This window comes from Oncorhynchus keta, chromosome 35 (assembly GCF_023373465.1).
Source record: "Oncorhynchus keta strain PuntledgeMale-10-30-2019 chromosome 35, Oket_V2, whole genome shotgun sequence".
Taxonomy (NCBI): Eukaryota; Metazoa; Chordata; class Actinopteri; order Salmoniformes; family Salmonidae; genus Oncorhynchus; species Oncorhynchus keta.
In genome coordinates, this window is record NC_068455.1 from 64339103 (window position 1) to 64353223 (window position 14121).

The 14121-nt window shown below is 41.0% G+C and overlaps 1 protein-coding gene across 1 annotated transcript; it reads right to left on the reverse strand.

Moving 5' to 3' along the window:
* Nucleotides 1-5050: 5050 nt before the first annotated feature.
* LOC118374483 (transmembrane protein 256-like) lies at nt 5051-13359 on the reverse strand. Its single transcript, XM_035760905.2, has 4 exons — nt 13175-13359; nt 12743-12780; nt 7125-7205; nt 5051-5534 (listed from the first exon to the last, which is right to left on the reverse strand). Exons 1-4 carry the CDS (start codon nt 13254-13256, stop codon nt 5391-5393), a joined length of 345 nt encoding a protein of 114 aa, XP_035616798.1. The 5' UTR covers nt 13257-13359; the 3' UTR covers nt 5051-5390.
* Nucleotides 13360-14121: the final 762 nt, after the last annotated feature.

Consider the following 14121-nt stretch of genomic DNA (forward strand, 5'->3'; position numbering starts at 1 on the left):
TGTTACTGGGTGTTATTGTCCTCCATCAGCACCGGCCTGTACCCTACCTGCCCTAAGCTATCTCCTGGCCCCTTACACTAAGTCTGAATTTGTCCTGATGGGTGACATAAACTGGGACATGCTTAAACCACATGACCAAGTCCTAAAGCAATGGGACTCCCTAAATCTTTTTAAGATTTTTACCAATCCCACAAGGTATGACTCCAAATACCCAGAAAAGGCTACTCTCATTGATGTTATCCTCACCAATAATCTTGACATGTATCAGTCTGGTGTTTCCTGTAATGACCTTAGTGATCACTGTTTTAAAGCCTGTGTTCATAATGGCTAATAAGTAAAACAACCTATCCTGATTTGTCAAAGACTCATGCTAAAAAAAACTTTAATGAGCAAGCCTTCCTTCATGACCTGGCCTCTGTAAATTGATATAGAATTAGCTCTGTCAAAGATGCTTGGACTTTTTTTTTTTTTTTCATTCAGTGGTATTGTTAACAAACACGCCCACATAAAGAAAATGATAATTAAAAACAGGTTCAGCGCCTGGTTCGACTGTGATCCGAGTTAACCCACCTCAAGAATTCCATTTGGCAATAGGCTCGGCACATGCATACTCAGGCTGACTGGCTCTCGTTCAGGCAAATGAGAAATAAGTGCACTCAGGCTATCCGGAAGGCCAAAGTTAGTTACTTTAAGGAGCTGTTCTCTTTTTGTGGGTCTAACCCTAAGAAGTTCTGGAAAACGGTTAAAGAATAAGTCTTCCTCCTCACAGCTGCCCATGACCCTTAATATTGATCATGTGGTTGTTACTGACAAGGAGCACATGGCTGAGCTCTTTAATCACCACCTCATTATGTCAGGATTCCTACTTGACCCAGCCATGCCTCCTTGCCCGTCCTACATTTCCTCATCTCCCACCCCTTCTTATGCAACTAGCCCTGATGCTTCTCCCTCTTTTTCCTCTGTCCAGCTACAAACTTTCTCCCTGCAGGCAGTCACTCAGTCTGAGGTGCAAAAGGAGCTCCTTAAACTTGACCCCAAGTCACCATCTGGATTGGATGGTTTTGACCCTTTCCTCTTTAAGGTTGCAGCCCCTATCATCGCCAAGCCAATCTCTGACCTTTTTTGCCTGTCTCTCCTCTCTGGGGAGGTTCCCATTGCTTGTAAGGCAGTCACAGGCGCGTTCTTTATTTAAAGGGGGAGATCAAGGTGGCCACTTTCTATTTTGCCCTGTTTATCAAAAGTATTGGAAAAACTTGTCAATAATCAACTGACTGGCTTACCTGATGTCTATACTATTCTCTCTGGTATGCATTCTGGTTTCACTCATGTTATGGATGTGTCACTGCAACCTCAAAAGGTCCTCAATGGTGTCACCATTGCCCTTGATTCTAAGCAATGTTGTGCTGATATTTTTATTGACTTGGCCAAAGCTTTTGATATGCTAGACCAATCCATTCTTGTGGGCCGGCTAAGGAGTATTGGTTTAAAAATATATACTTCTGTGTATATGCTAGATTACGGAGACATAATTTATAGATCGACAGGTAAGGGTGCTCTGGAGGGGCTAGATGTTCTTTACCATTCGGCCATCAGATTTGCCAGCAATGCTCCTTATAGGACACATCACTGCACTCTATACTCCTCTGTAAACTGGTCATCTCTGTAAACTCGTTGCAAGACCCATAGGTTGATGCTTATTTATAAAACCTTCTGAGGCCTCACTGCCCCCTATCGGAGATACCTACTGCAGCCCTCTTTCTCCACATAAAACACCTGTTCTGCCAGTCACATTCTGTTAAAGGTCCCCAAAGCACACATATCCCTGCGTCCCTCCTCTTTTCAGTTTGGTGCAGCAAGTGACTGGAACAAGCTGCAAAAAAAAACACTCCAACTGGACAGTTTTTTTTCTCCATCTCTTCATTCAAAGACCCAATCACTCTTATTGACAGTTGTGGTTGCTACGCATGATGTATTGTTGTCTCTACCTTCTGTTGTTTTCTTAGGTCTCTCTTTAGGTTGTGTTGTGGTGTCTCTCATCATTGTGTGTTTTGTCCTATATTTTTATTCCCCCGTCCAAGCCGGAAGGATTTTAGTAGGCCATGATTGTAAACAAGAATGTGTTCTTTAACTGACTTGCCTAGTTAAATAAAGGTTAAATAAATAAAAAAAATATGCAAAATAAAGCTTCCATACAGCTGACGTGAAGTGACACCTATACTCGTATGCAGAACAAGGGGGCGAGATGGCGCCTGAACTAGCCCTCTGCTTTTAAAAGACAAAGGGACACCACAGGATCCCCTTGCAGAACGAAATGCTCTGCCTCTGACAGCATCTGAACTCCTTCCTCTCCTCCTTTGCCATTTTTCTTCAGGACGGGAGAGATTTGCAAAGTCATCAAAAGATCTTCAAACCATTGCCAGTTTCTCCTCCATCACCCCATCTTTGCCGGTGTCACCTTGAAATACCTCCCCCTTTGAAGCCATATCAGAGAGGCTGACAGTGCAGATAATTGGCCCAGTGGAGGTAATGGAGGAGAGACTCGAGAGGACCTAGAGCCAACCAGGAACTGGAATCTGTTGAACCACTTCTCAAATTCTTCTATCAGCAAATTCATCAAAGACAAAGTGAGGAAAGTGGTAGAGAGACAGAGAGAGAGAGGTGCAGGGCAGAGAGGGGCAGCACTTATAGCTACAGTTTATGTCTATGACATACGATTTCTGTGTGAATGCTGTCTATTTATTTGTCAACATTACTCTGCAGCCTCAGTCATTCCATCAAAGGTAGCAATCATTGGGTGGTTTCTGGGGGCATTTTTATATGCATTTTCATACATACTCCTCTTAGCCTGACATGCAGTGTCTAACCTGCATAGAAGCCTCACTTGCAGTAATACAATGGGATAGAGAAAGAGGTGTGTGCTGCTCTGAAAGAGACAATGGCACCCTATGGGTCCTGGTCAAAACTAGGGCACTCTGAAGGGAATAAGGTGCCATTTGGCATGCAGAACAAGCTTCTTTAGGGAGAGCTCTACGGCCAATTGATTTCTTGGTTGTGGTCAAAATGAGCGTGAAGCTTGGCTGGTGTAAGGCTATCACTCACACAAACACAAATAGTCTGTCTGAATGCTGGTGGGACTGAGAGGAGAGAGAGACTGACGACGAGGTGGGAAGATGTGCTTCTCAGGATACTTTCCTCAAGTGTGAAATGAAACTATGCCTATACCACCCGACACAATTACCCAAAGCCTCTCTCTCTCTAATACATTGAACACACACTATACTATTGAGAGAGAACAGCAGCAACTCATCCTCTCTCTGAAGCATCAATTCACAGTACACAGCAGCCCACACATTGAAGCGGAATAACAAGTAATGGCTGTTCAAAGCTCTCACACCACTGCTCCCTCCTGACCTTTACAGACCCTTAAATGGTCAGCACTATCACACTTTCAGGTAGATCATCATCCCCTCACTTCAATGGGCACCGCGCCTCTGCATTAAACACTAGCCAAGTCCCAAATGACCTACATAGTGCTCTTGTCAAAAGTAGTGCACTAAGGGCCATGGTCAAAAATAGTGCAGAATGCAGGGAATATGATGCCATTTGGGATACAGCTCAGTTCTGAGGTAATTACCTAACCGAGTTTGGTGGTGTGAGAGAAACAAATAAAAAATATATACTTTAAACTAATTAATATATTCTACAGTGTAACAAAAGTAGAGGGTTGTGAAGCAAAACTCCCTTGAGATACAATTAACAATATCTCCCTTCTCTCTCCCGCCCACTACACCAGAGAGAGGTCCAGTTGTAGGTAGAACACCAATCCTAACCCCTTAGCCAAAGGGCTAATTGCATTGCAACCTGCTTTACAGTCTGTGCCCAGCCTCACAACTTTAGGATAATAAAAGCAGATTGAGGACACAGAATAAACGGCAGAGTTTATTGCTGAGGCAATAAACTCACCGTGTGAATCCTCATAGGCCAGTGATTTCTTTGGCCTGCAAAAACAAAGACTGGGATAGTGAACAGAGACCAAAAGAGAAAGTGTGAAGCACAGGCCCTGAGAGAGAGAGACTGAGCCCAAGAGCGAGGGACACAGCCTGAGAGAGAGGGAGAAAGAGACCAGAGATTGAGAAACCAAAAAAAGGGAGTTTTAACACAGCGTATTAGAGCAGAAGGTTGTGATCAGGGTTGTCAATTCTAACGAGGGGACACTGTGCTGCTTCAGTAATGAGTGACTGTTTGAGTGTGTGTGTGTGTGTGTGTAGTCCCAACGCTGCACGCCCAAAATGTCAGCAACCAGGAGGTGGAGGGAAACAGGCACAATGTGATGTGGCTGGGTGAGCGTGAATGGATTCTGAACACATTATGATGGTGCAGATCTCTCTCTCCTTTGTCCGTGGCACCATCTCACATTATCAACTTAAAATGCACATACATGAGCCTCCAGCAGCCCTCCCACACAAACAGTCCATACGTTTTCCAGCTTCCTCTCCTTGTCTCAGGAGCCCAAATTAACTAACTTGGGTAACCAGAGTTTGCATTCCAGAGATAACAATCTCAGTTTGATAGCCTGACCCCGTTTTCCCCAAAGCCCACTAATCGGCCTTCTAATGAGCATTTTATGAGTCGTGATCAAAGTTCACTTGGATGTGCTTTAGTCAATAGGATTTCTACTTTCAATGGACTCCCGAGTCAGAGTCGGCTGGCTTATGAGCGTCGAGCCACCCCCTGCAAATTGACCTGGAGATTTATAAAGCAATTTTCAAAAGATCCTCGCGCAGACGGCCTTCACACACACACAGCCTACAATCAGGAAACGGGAGGATGGAATGAAGGAAGGAATTAGCGCTTCAATGAATTTCACTTCCAATTTGAATACAGATAGGTTTGAAGGAACGTAGCCCCGGCTAAAGTGAGGCCAGTGGTTAATGAACTCCGTGTTCTCTGTACACCGGTACTTAGAAGATTAAATGCTGATGGGCCAGAGACATTCACTATCAGAAGGCTTCCTCAGTAGGAACAAATAAGGGGTTACAGAGAAGTGATCAACTCTTTTCAAAAGGTTTATTTATGATTAAGGATTAATATACATTAGTCTTTCGGATCCATTCAAACTGAAACGTTGGTGCGTTAACACCCACACACAAAAACACACAAAAACAGAGACATTTAAGTCACGAGTACATCGCAGCCTGTGATGACAGAACATTTTCAAAAGTGATCCCTCACAACCTTATCTTCTCTTTACACCCATGACAGAACAACAGCAGGGTATAGATAAGTGACATTTTACCAACGCCCCTTCTTCTCTGAACATAAGTCAGTTTGTGTCCTGTAGAGAAAGGTCATTCACCACCAGTAGGGGTCAGTAGTTAAAATGACAGAGTTCAGATGGCTATGGCCAGCCAGCCAGCGATCAGGAACATGCCCCCGTAAGGAGCCAGTTTCCTCAGGACAGGGTTCTCCGTCAGGGCCTGGTGATATAGGGCGCCACAGAACGCCCCCATGCCCACTACCAGGAGGGCGCCCGCCTGCAGAGAGAAGAGGGGAAAGTGACTGTGTGCTTCCCCGCTTACCATTAAGGCTGACCATTAAGACGTACACATAGTCTTCTCAGAATGTGGCATACAGTATCTGAAAATACATGTAGTTGGACATCAAATCACTAATGCAAACAAAAATGGAGAATACATGCGGGCGGAGGATTATAATAAACCACAGAGATACATAATTATTGTGCCTTCAGAAAGTATTCACATCCCTTGACTTTTTCCACTTTGCTGTTACAACATGTATATGTTGTGTCACTGGCCAACACACAATACCCCATAATGTCAATGTGAAATTGTTTAGACATTTTAGTCAATACGTATTCAACCCCTTTGTTCTGGCAAGCCTGAATAAGTTCAGTTTCATGGACTCACTGTGTGCAAGAAGTGTTTAACATGATTTTTTGAACGACTACCTCATCTCCGTACCCCACACATACAATTATCTGTCCCTCAGCCGAGCAGTGAATTTCAAACACAGATTCAACCAAAGAGGTTTTCCAATGCCTCGCAAAGATGGGCACCTATTGGTAGACGGGTGAAAATAACTTTGGATGGTGTATCAATACACCCAGTCACTACAAAGATACAGACGTCCTTCCTAACTCAGTTGCCAGAGAGGAAGGAAACAACTTAGGGATTTCACCATGAGGCCAATGGTGACTTGAAAACAGAGTTTAATGGCTGTGAAAGGAAAAACTAAGGATGGATCGACATTGTAGTTAATCTACAATATTAACCTAACTGACAGAACGAAAAGGAAGCCTTTACAAAGTACAGAATAAAAAATATTCCAAAACAAGTATCCTGTTTGCAAAAAGGCACAAAAGTAAAACTGCAAAAAATGTGGCAAAGAAATTCACTTTATGTCCTGAATACAAAGTGTTATGTTTGGGGCAAATCCAACACATCACTGAGTACCACTTCATATTTTCACGCATGGTGGTGGCTACATCATGTTCTGGGTATGATCGTCATCAGCAAGGAGTTTTTTTTAGGATAAAAATCAAATGGAATATAGCTAAGCACAAGCAAAACCCTAGAGGAAAACCTGGTTCATTCTGCATTCCTTACAGACACACACAGCAAGACAACCTCAAATACAAGGCCAAACATACACTGGAGTTACTTGCCAAGACAACATTGAATGTTCCTTGAGTGGCCTAGTTATCGATTTGACTTAAATGGCTGTCTAACGATCAATAACCAACTTGACAGAGCTTGAAGAATTTAAAGAATAAATGTGCAAATATTGTACAATCCAGGTGTGAAAAGCACTTGGACATATCCAGAAAGACTCATAGCTGTAATCACTGCCAAAAGTGATTCTAACATGTGTGAATACTTGTGTAAATATTTCTGGATTTAATTTCAACAAACATGTTTCCACTTTGTCGTTATTGGGTATTGTGTGTAGATGGTTCATCCATTTTGATTTCAGACTGTAACAACATGTGGAATAAGTCTAAAGGGGTAGGAATACTTTCTGAAGACACCATATGTTCTATTACAACACTGGAGTTCAATAGTTAATTCTGTAATTAGAATTGGAGTGAGGTATACAGTACATACCACAGCAGGTTTCCGACAGCGAGAGGCCCCCAGCAGAGCTATGCTGTGATAGAAGTGGTACTTGTTGGCCGTCTCATACAGCTGAGGAGAGGTAGATACATTAGAGACCAGAACTGTCTGACAAATAAGTTGACAGGGTGGTATAACTTTGCATTATATTCATATTGGTTATTTTAACGCAATAAGCCCAGAAGGAGTGTGGTATATTGGCCATATTGCACAAACCCCTGAGATGCCTTATTGCTTTTGGAAACTTTTTGCATCATACCTGTGGTATATCATCTGACAAACACAGCTGGAATGCTGTTCTAGCCAATCAGCATCAAGTACCCAAACTTCCCTATTTATAATTGTGTGTGTGTGTATGTGTGTGTGTGTATATACACAATACCAGTCAAAAGTTTGGACACACCTACTCATTCAAATGTTTCTTTATTTGTACTATTTTCTACATTTTAGAATAATAGCAAAGACATCGAAACTATGAAATAACACATACGGAATCATGTAGTAACAAAAAATATATATATTTTTTTTTTAATTTATTTATGTTCTTTGAAGTAGCCACCTTTTGCTTTGATGACAGCTTTACACACTCTTGGCATTCTCTCAACCAGCTTCACCTGGAATGCTTTTCCAACAGTCTTGAAGGAGTTCCCACATTTGCTGAGCACTTGTTGGCTGCTTTACCTTCACTCGGCGGTCGACTCATCCCAAACCATCGCAATTAGGTTGAGGTTGGGTGATTGCGGAGGCCAGGTCATCTGATGCAGCACTCTATCACTCTCCTTCTTGGTCAAATAGCCATTACACAGCCTGGAGGTGTGTTGGGTCATTGTCCTGTTGAAAAACGAATGATAGTCCCACTAAGCCCAAACCGGAAGGGAAGACGTATCTCTGCAGAATGCTGTGGTAGCCATGCTGGTTAAGTGTGCCTTGAATTCTAAATAAATAACTGACAGTGCCACCAGCAAAACACCCCCACACTTCAGTGGGAACCACACATGCAGAGATCATCAATTCACCTACTCTGCATCTCACAAAGACACCAAAAACCTCAAATTTGGACTCATCAGACCAACGGACAGATTTCCACTGGTCTAATGTCCATTTCTCATGTTTGGTGTCCTATAGTAGTGGTTTCTTTGACCATGAAGGCCTGATTCACACAGTCTCCTCTGAACAGTTGATGTTGAGATGTGTCTGTTATTTGAACTCTGAAGCATCTATTTGGCCTGCAATTTCTGAGGCTAGTAATTTGAATGAACTTATCCTCTGCAGCAGAGGTAGGTAACTCTGGGTTAGAGGTCGACCGATTAATCGGAATGGCCGATTAATTAGGGCCGATTTCAAGCTTTCATAACAATAGAAAATCTGTATATTTGGACACCGGTTTGGCCAATTAAAAAAAAAGTTTACACCTTTATTTAATCTTTATTTAACTAGGCAAGTCAGTTAAGAACACATTCTTATTTTCAATGAAGGCCTAGGAACGGTGGGTTAACTGCCTTGTTCAGGGGCAGAACAACAGATTTTTACCTTGTTTATTTTATTATTTTTATTTTACCTTTATTTAAGCAGGCAAGTCAGTTAAGAACATATTCTTATTTTCAATGACGGCCTGGGAACAGTGGATTAACTGCCTGTTCAGGGGCAGAACGACAGATTTGTACCTTGTCAGCTCGGGGGTTCAATCTTGCAACCTTACAGTTAACTAGTCCAACGCTCTAACCACCTGATTACATTGCACTCCACGAGGAGACTGCCTGTAACGCTAATGCAGTAAGCCAAGGTAAGTTGCTAGCTAGCATTAAACATATCTTATTTTATTTATTTATTTATTTATTTCACATTTATTTAACCAGGTAGGCAAGTTGAGAACAAGTTCTCATTTACAATTGCGACCTGGCCAAGATAAAGCAAAGCAGTTCGACAGATACAACGACACAGAGTTACACATGGAGTAAAACAAACATACAGTCAATAATACAGTATAAACAAGTCTATCTATATACAATGTGAGCAAATTAGGTGAGAAGGGAGGTAAAGGCAAAAAAGGCCATGGTGGCAAAGTAAATACAATATAGCAAGTAAAACACTGGAATGGTAGTTTTGCAATGGAAGAATGTATAAAATGTATAAAAAACAATCAATCATAATCACTAGTTAACTACACATGGTTGATGATATTACTGGTTTATCTAGCGTGTCCTGCGTTGCATATAATCGATGCGGTGCGTATCGTTGCTCCAATGTGTACCTAACTGTTAGTGGAATTTCTAAATTCCTATATGTTTTATAGCCAAAATCAATTTCGCACTCTCTCTAGTTCATTAATGAGGTGTAAGTTCATTAATTATGCATGAAGTAGATTGAGACCAGTCTTAAAAGCCAGGTAACAGCGTTTAATTCCAGAGAGTACTAACCACATACACATATTTCCACAGGTTATAAACTGAAAATGACATCAGTTTCCCACAATAGCCCAGTGTTTTCAGGTACGGAGATGTCTTCTCCTCCTCTCATAAACCAGACATTCCAATCTGTCTAAAAGATATCTTCTCCTCCACAAATGGTACATCAAGGACCATTCTTATCTGTCAGAAAAGATACATCATCCCTCTCCCTTAAACTTCCCGCAAGGTACAGACAATTAATTTGTTTTCCTTACATTTTCAGTAACAGCTTAACCACGAGCCCATAGTATTAGAATAAATGGTTCTAATTAGAAATGTATACATAATTAATCATTTCAACTATAATTTCCTCCAACACTAACCATAAACATCAATGCCTTTCTTAAAATCAATACACAGAAGTATATATTTTTAAACCAGTATATTTTTTTAAAGAAATCCAGGTTAGCAGGCGGTATTAACCTGGTGAAATTGTGTCACTTCTCTTACGTTCATTGAACGCAGAGTCAGTGTGTATGCAGCCTAATTTGCCAGAATTGTACGTAATTATGACATAACATTGAAGGTTGTGCAATGTAACAGCAATATTTACTTATGGATGCCACCCGTTAGATAAAATATGGAACGGTTCCATATTTCATTGAAAGAATAAACGTTTTGTTTTCAAAATGATAGTTTCCGGATTTGACCATATTTATGACCTAAGGCTCGTATTTCTATAACTAAGTCTGATGTGATAGAGCAGTCTGACTGAGCGGTGGTAGGCAGCAGCAGGCTCGTAAGCATTCATTCCCACTGCACTTTCGTGCGTTTTGTCAGCAGCTCTTCGCTGTGCTTCAAGAGTTGCGCTGTTTATGACTTCAAGTCTATCAACTCCCGAGATTAGGCTGGTGTAACCGATGTGAAATGGCTAGCTAGTTAGCAGGGGGCGCGCTAATAGCGTTTCAAACGTCACTCGCTCTGAGACTTGCAGTAGTTGTTCCCCTTGCTCTGCATGGGTAACGCTGCTTCGGGGGTGGCTGTTGTCTATGTGTTCCTGGTTCGAGCCCAGGTAGGAGCGAGGAGAGGGATGGAAGCTATACTGTTACACTGGCAATACTAAAGTGCCTATAAGAACATCCAATAGTCAAAGGTATATGAACTACAAATGGTATAGAGAGAATGCCCTATAATTCCTATAATAACTACAACCTAAAACTTCTTACCTGGGAATATTGAAGACTCATGTTAAAAGGAACCACCAGCTTTCATATGTTCTCATGTTCTGAGCAAGGAACTTAAACGTTAGCTTTCTTACATAGCACATATTGCACTTTTACTTTCTTCAACACTTTGTTTTTGAACAGGTTTCATTTATTTGAGGCTAAATGAATTTTATTGATGTATTATATTAAGTTAAAATAAGTGTTAATTCAGTATTGTTGTAATTGTCATTATTACAAATAATATATATTTTTTAAATCGGTATTGGCTTTTCTGGACCCCAATAAATCGGTATCGGCGTTGAAAAATCATTATCGCTCGACCTCTACTCTGGGTATTCCTTTCCTGTGGTGGTCCTCATGAGAACCAGTTTCACCATAGCACTTGATGGTTTTTGCAATTGCACTTGAAGAAACTTTCAAAGTTCTTAATTTTCCAGATTGACTGACCTTCATGTCTTAAAGTAATGATGGACTGTCGTTTCTCTTTGCTTATTTGAGCTGTTCTTGCCATAATATGGATTTAGGGCTATATTCTGTATACCACCTCTACCATGTCACAACACATTGGCTCAAGCGCATTTAAGAAGGAAAGAAATTCCACAAATTAACTTAGCAAGACACACCTGTTAATTTAAATGCATTCCAGGTGACTACCTCATGAAGCTGTTTGGGAGAATGCCAAGAGAGTGCAAAGCTTTCATCAAGGCAAAGGGTGACTACTTTGAAGAATTTAAAATATATTTGTTTAACACTTTTTTTGGTTGCTACATTATTCAAAATTTGTTATTTCATAGTTTATGTCTTCACTATTATTTTACAATGTAGAAAAAAAGTAAGAATAAAGGAAAAACCCTTGAATGAGTCCAAAGTTTTGACTGGTACCGTGTGTGTGTGTGTGTGTGTGTGTGTGTGTAAAGGCGGAAGTTTACATACACCTTAGCCAAATACATTTAAACTCAGTTTTTCACAATTCCTGACATTTAATCTTTTACAAATTCCCTGTCTTAGGTCAGAAGTTTACATACACTCAATTAGTATTTGGTAGCATTGCCTTTAAATTGTTTAACTTGGGTCAAACATTTTGGGCAGCCTTCCACAAGAAGTTGGGTGTAATTTTGGCCCATTCCTCCTGACAGAGCTGGTGTAATTGAGTCAGGTCTCCTTGATCACACACACTTTTTCAGTTCTACCAACACATTTTCTATAGGATTGAGGTCAGGGCATTGTGGTGGCCACTCCAATACCTTGGCACTTCACAAAATAGATGGCATCACGAGGGTGGAAAAGTATGTGGATATATTGAAGCAACATCTCAAGACATCTGTCAGGAAGTTAAGCTTGGTCGCAAATGGGTCTTCCAAATGGACAATGACCCCAAGCATACTTCCAAAGTTTTGGCAAAATGGCTTAAGGACAACAAAGTCAAGGTATTGGAGTGGCCATCATAAAGGCCTGACCTCAATCCTGTAGAACATTTGTGGGCAGAACTGAAAATGTGTGTGCGAGCAAGGAGGCCTACAAACCTGACTCAGGTACACCAGCTCTGTCAGGAGGAATGGGTCAAAATTCACCCAACTTCTTGGGGGAAGCTTGTGGAAGGCTGCCCAAAACGTTTGACCCAAGTTAAACAATTTAAAGGCAATGCTACCAAATACTAATTGAGTGTATGTACACTTCTGACCCACAGAGAAAGTGATGAAAGAAATTAAAGCTGAAATAAAATCACTCTACTATTATTCTGGCATTTCACATTCTTAAAATAAAGTGGTGATCCTAACTGACCTAAAACAGGGAATATTTACTAGGATTAAATGTCAGGAATAGTGAAAAACAGAGTTTAAAAATGTATATGTAACGCACGAGGGGGTGTGATATGGCCAATTTACCACGGCTTCGTTGCCTTGTGCAAGAGAACAGCCCTTAGCCGTGGTATATTGGCCATATATCACACCCCCTTGTGCGTTATTGCTTAAATAGCATATGAAACAACACTTACCACGATCGAGTAATCGCCTGGATCTTTGTTTTTGAAACCTGAATAAACAAATAGGAGATATTGTAAAGGGCCAGGACAGCTACAGTAATAGCAGCACCACAAAACAGGTGGTCATGTCATGTGACATCAAGAACAGTGAAGCCTATTTGTGTAACTTTATGTTTTAGCCATCACCTGCAATATACACCTTTCCATTCGGTTAATGTGCATCATTTACAGTAGCTTGAAAACTGTAGCCGGAAAGCACACTGTAGGCTACATATAGCTAATTACATTATTATTTAGCTCTAGTGACATGGCCCAATGAGTGACATAAGCCTGTCCTGCAGTACATACACAACAACATGCCTAACTTTTAAAGTTCACTAACGTTACACAATCATTTAATCTGGTTGTTATGCCCTGCACAATTACGAAGACGTAAAATCCTACCGTGAGCTCCGTATGCCCCAGCCGTGACAGCAAGCGCCCCGGACACTCCTGCTAACCTCTGCACAACCAAAGACGCGGTCATTGCTCAATTTTACAAGGCGCTAAATGACTGTGAAAGATAAAGGAAACGGCATGCAGTAGGGCGCTCTTCTGGGAGAGAACATCCGCCGGTAGAATTGTTTACTGAACCAAAATGGCGCCCATCGTGTTACAGTTTCCAATGTCCGGCATACATTTTTTTTATTTTTTTATATAAGTGTGGCTCATTATGGCAAATGAAAATATCCTTGTATAGCCTAATAATATTGTCAAATCTCTTCAGACAAAGCCTTATGGAATGGCACCACTAACACAACACTGATTTGCACATAAACAGTTATTTTCTGTTATGTTCAGACATTGTTATAAAGTTATGCTATTTATCACAGGCGAAATTGCCTCATGGGATGGGGGGGACATGAAGCCCCCAATGTGCAGAACAGCTTTAAAAGTAATCTTTGGGCACAAAAACGGTCCAACTCTCAACACTTGTAGCTAGCCAGTAACTCCTGCCTCAGTATGTGTTGATGGCCATTTTAATTTCAAATGTTTTGTTTTTGGACAGAAGTTGCAGAGAGCGGCAAGAAATGGCACTTCCATGACAAATATCTTATTCATATTTTTTTTGCAGATTTTAAGCATTACATGACCTGGTATGATGGTGCATTGATAATATATATAGTTTAAAGCTGTTATTTTTGCGTTTTTTTGTTAAGTTTACCATTAAGGAAATTGTCCAGTGTTTCCAGATTTATATAGAATATGGCCTATAGTTAATTACAATATGAGTGCAATAGTTTCCTTCCAAAAAAATGGTAATTAAGTACGATAAAAAAGCTAATTTTCTGTGTTGGAATGGTGTCGGTGTACCCCAACAACAGAATGATGTGGGCGTATACCACTCATTA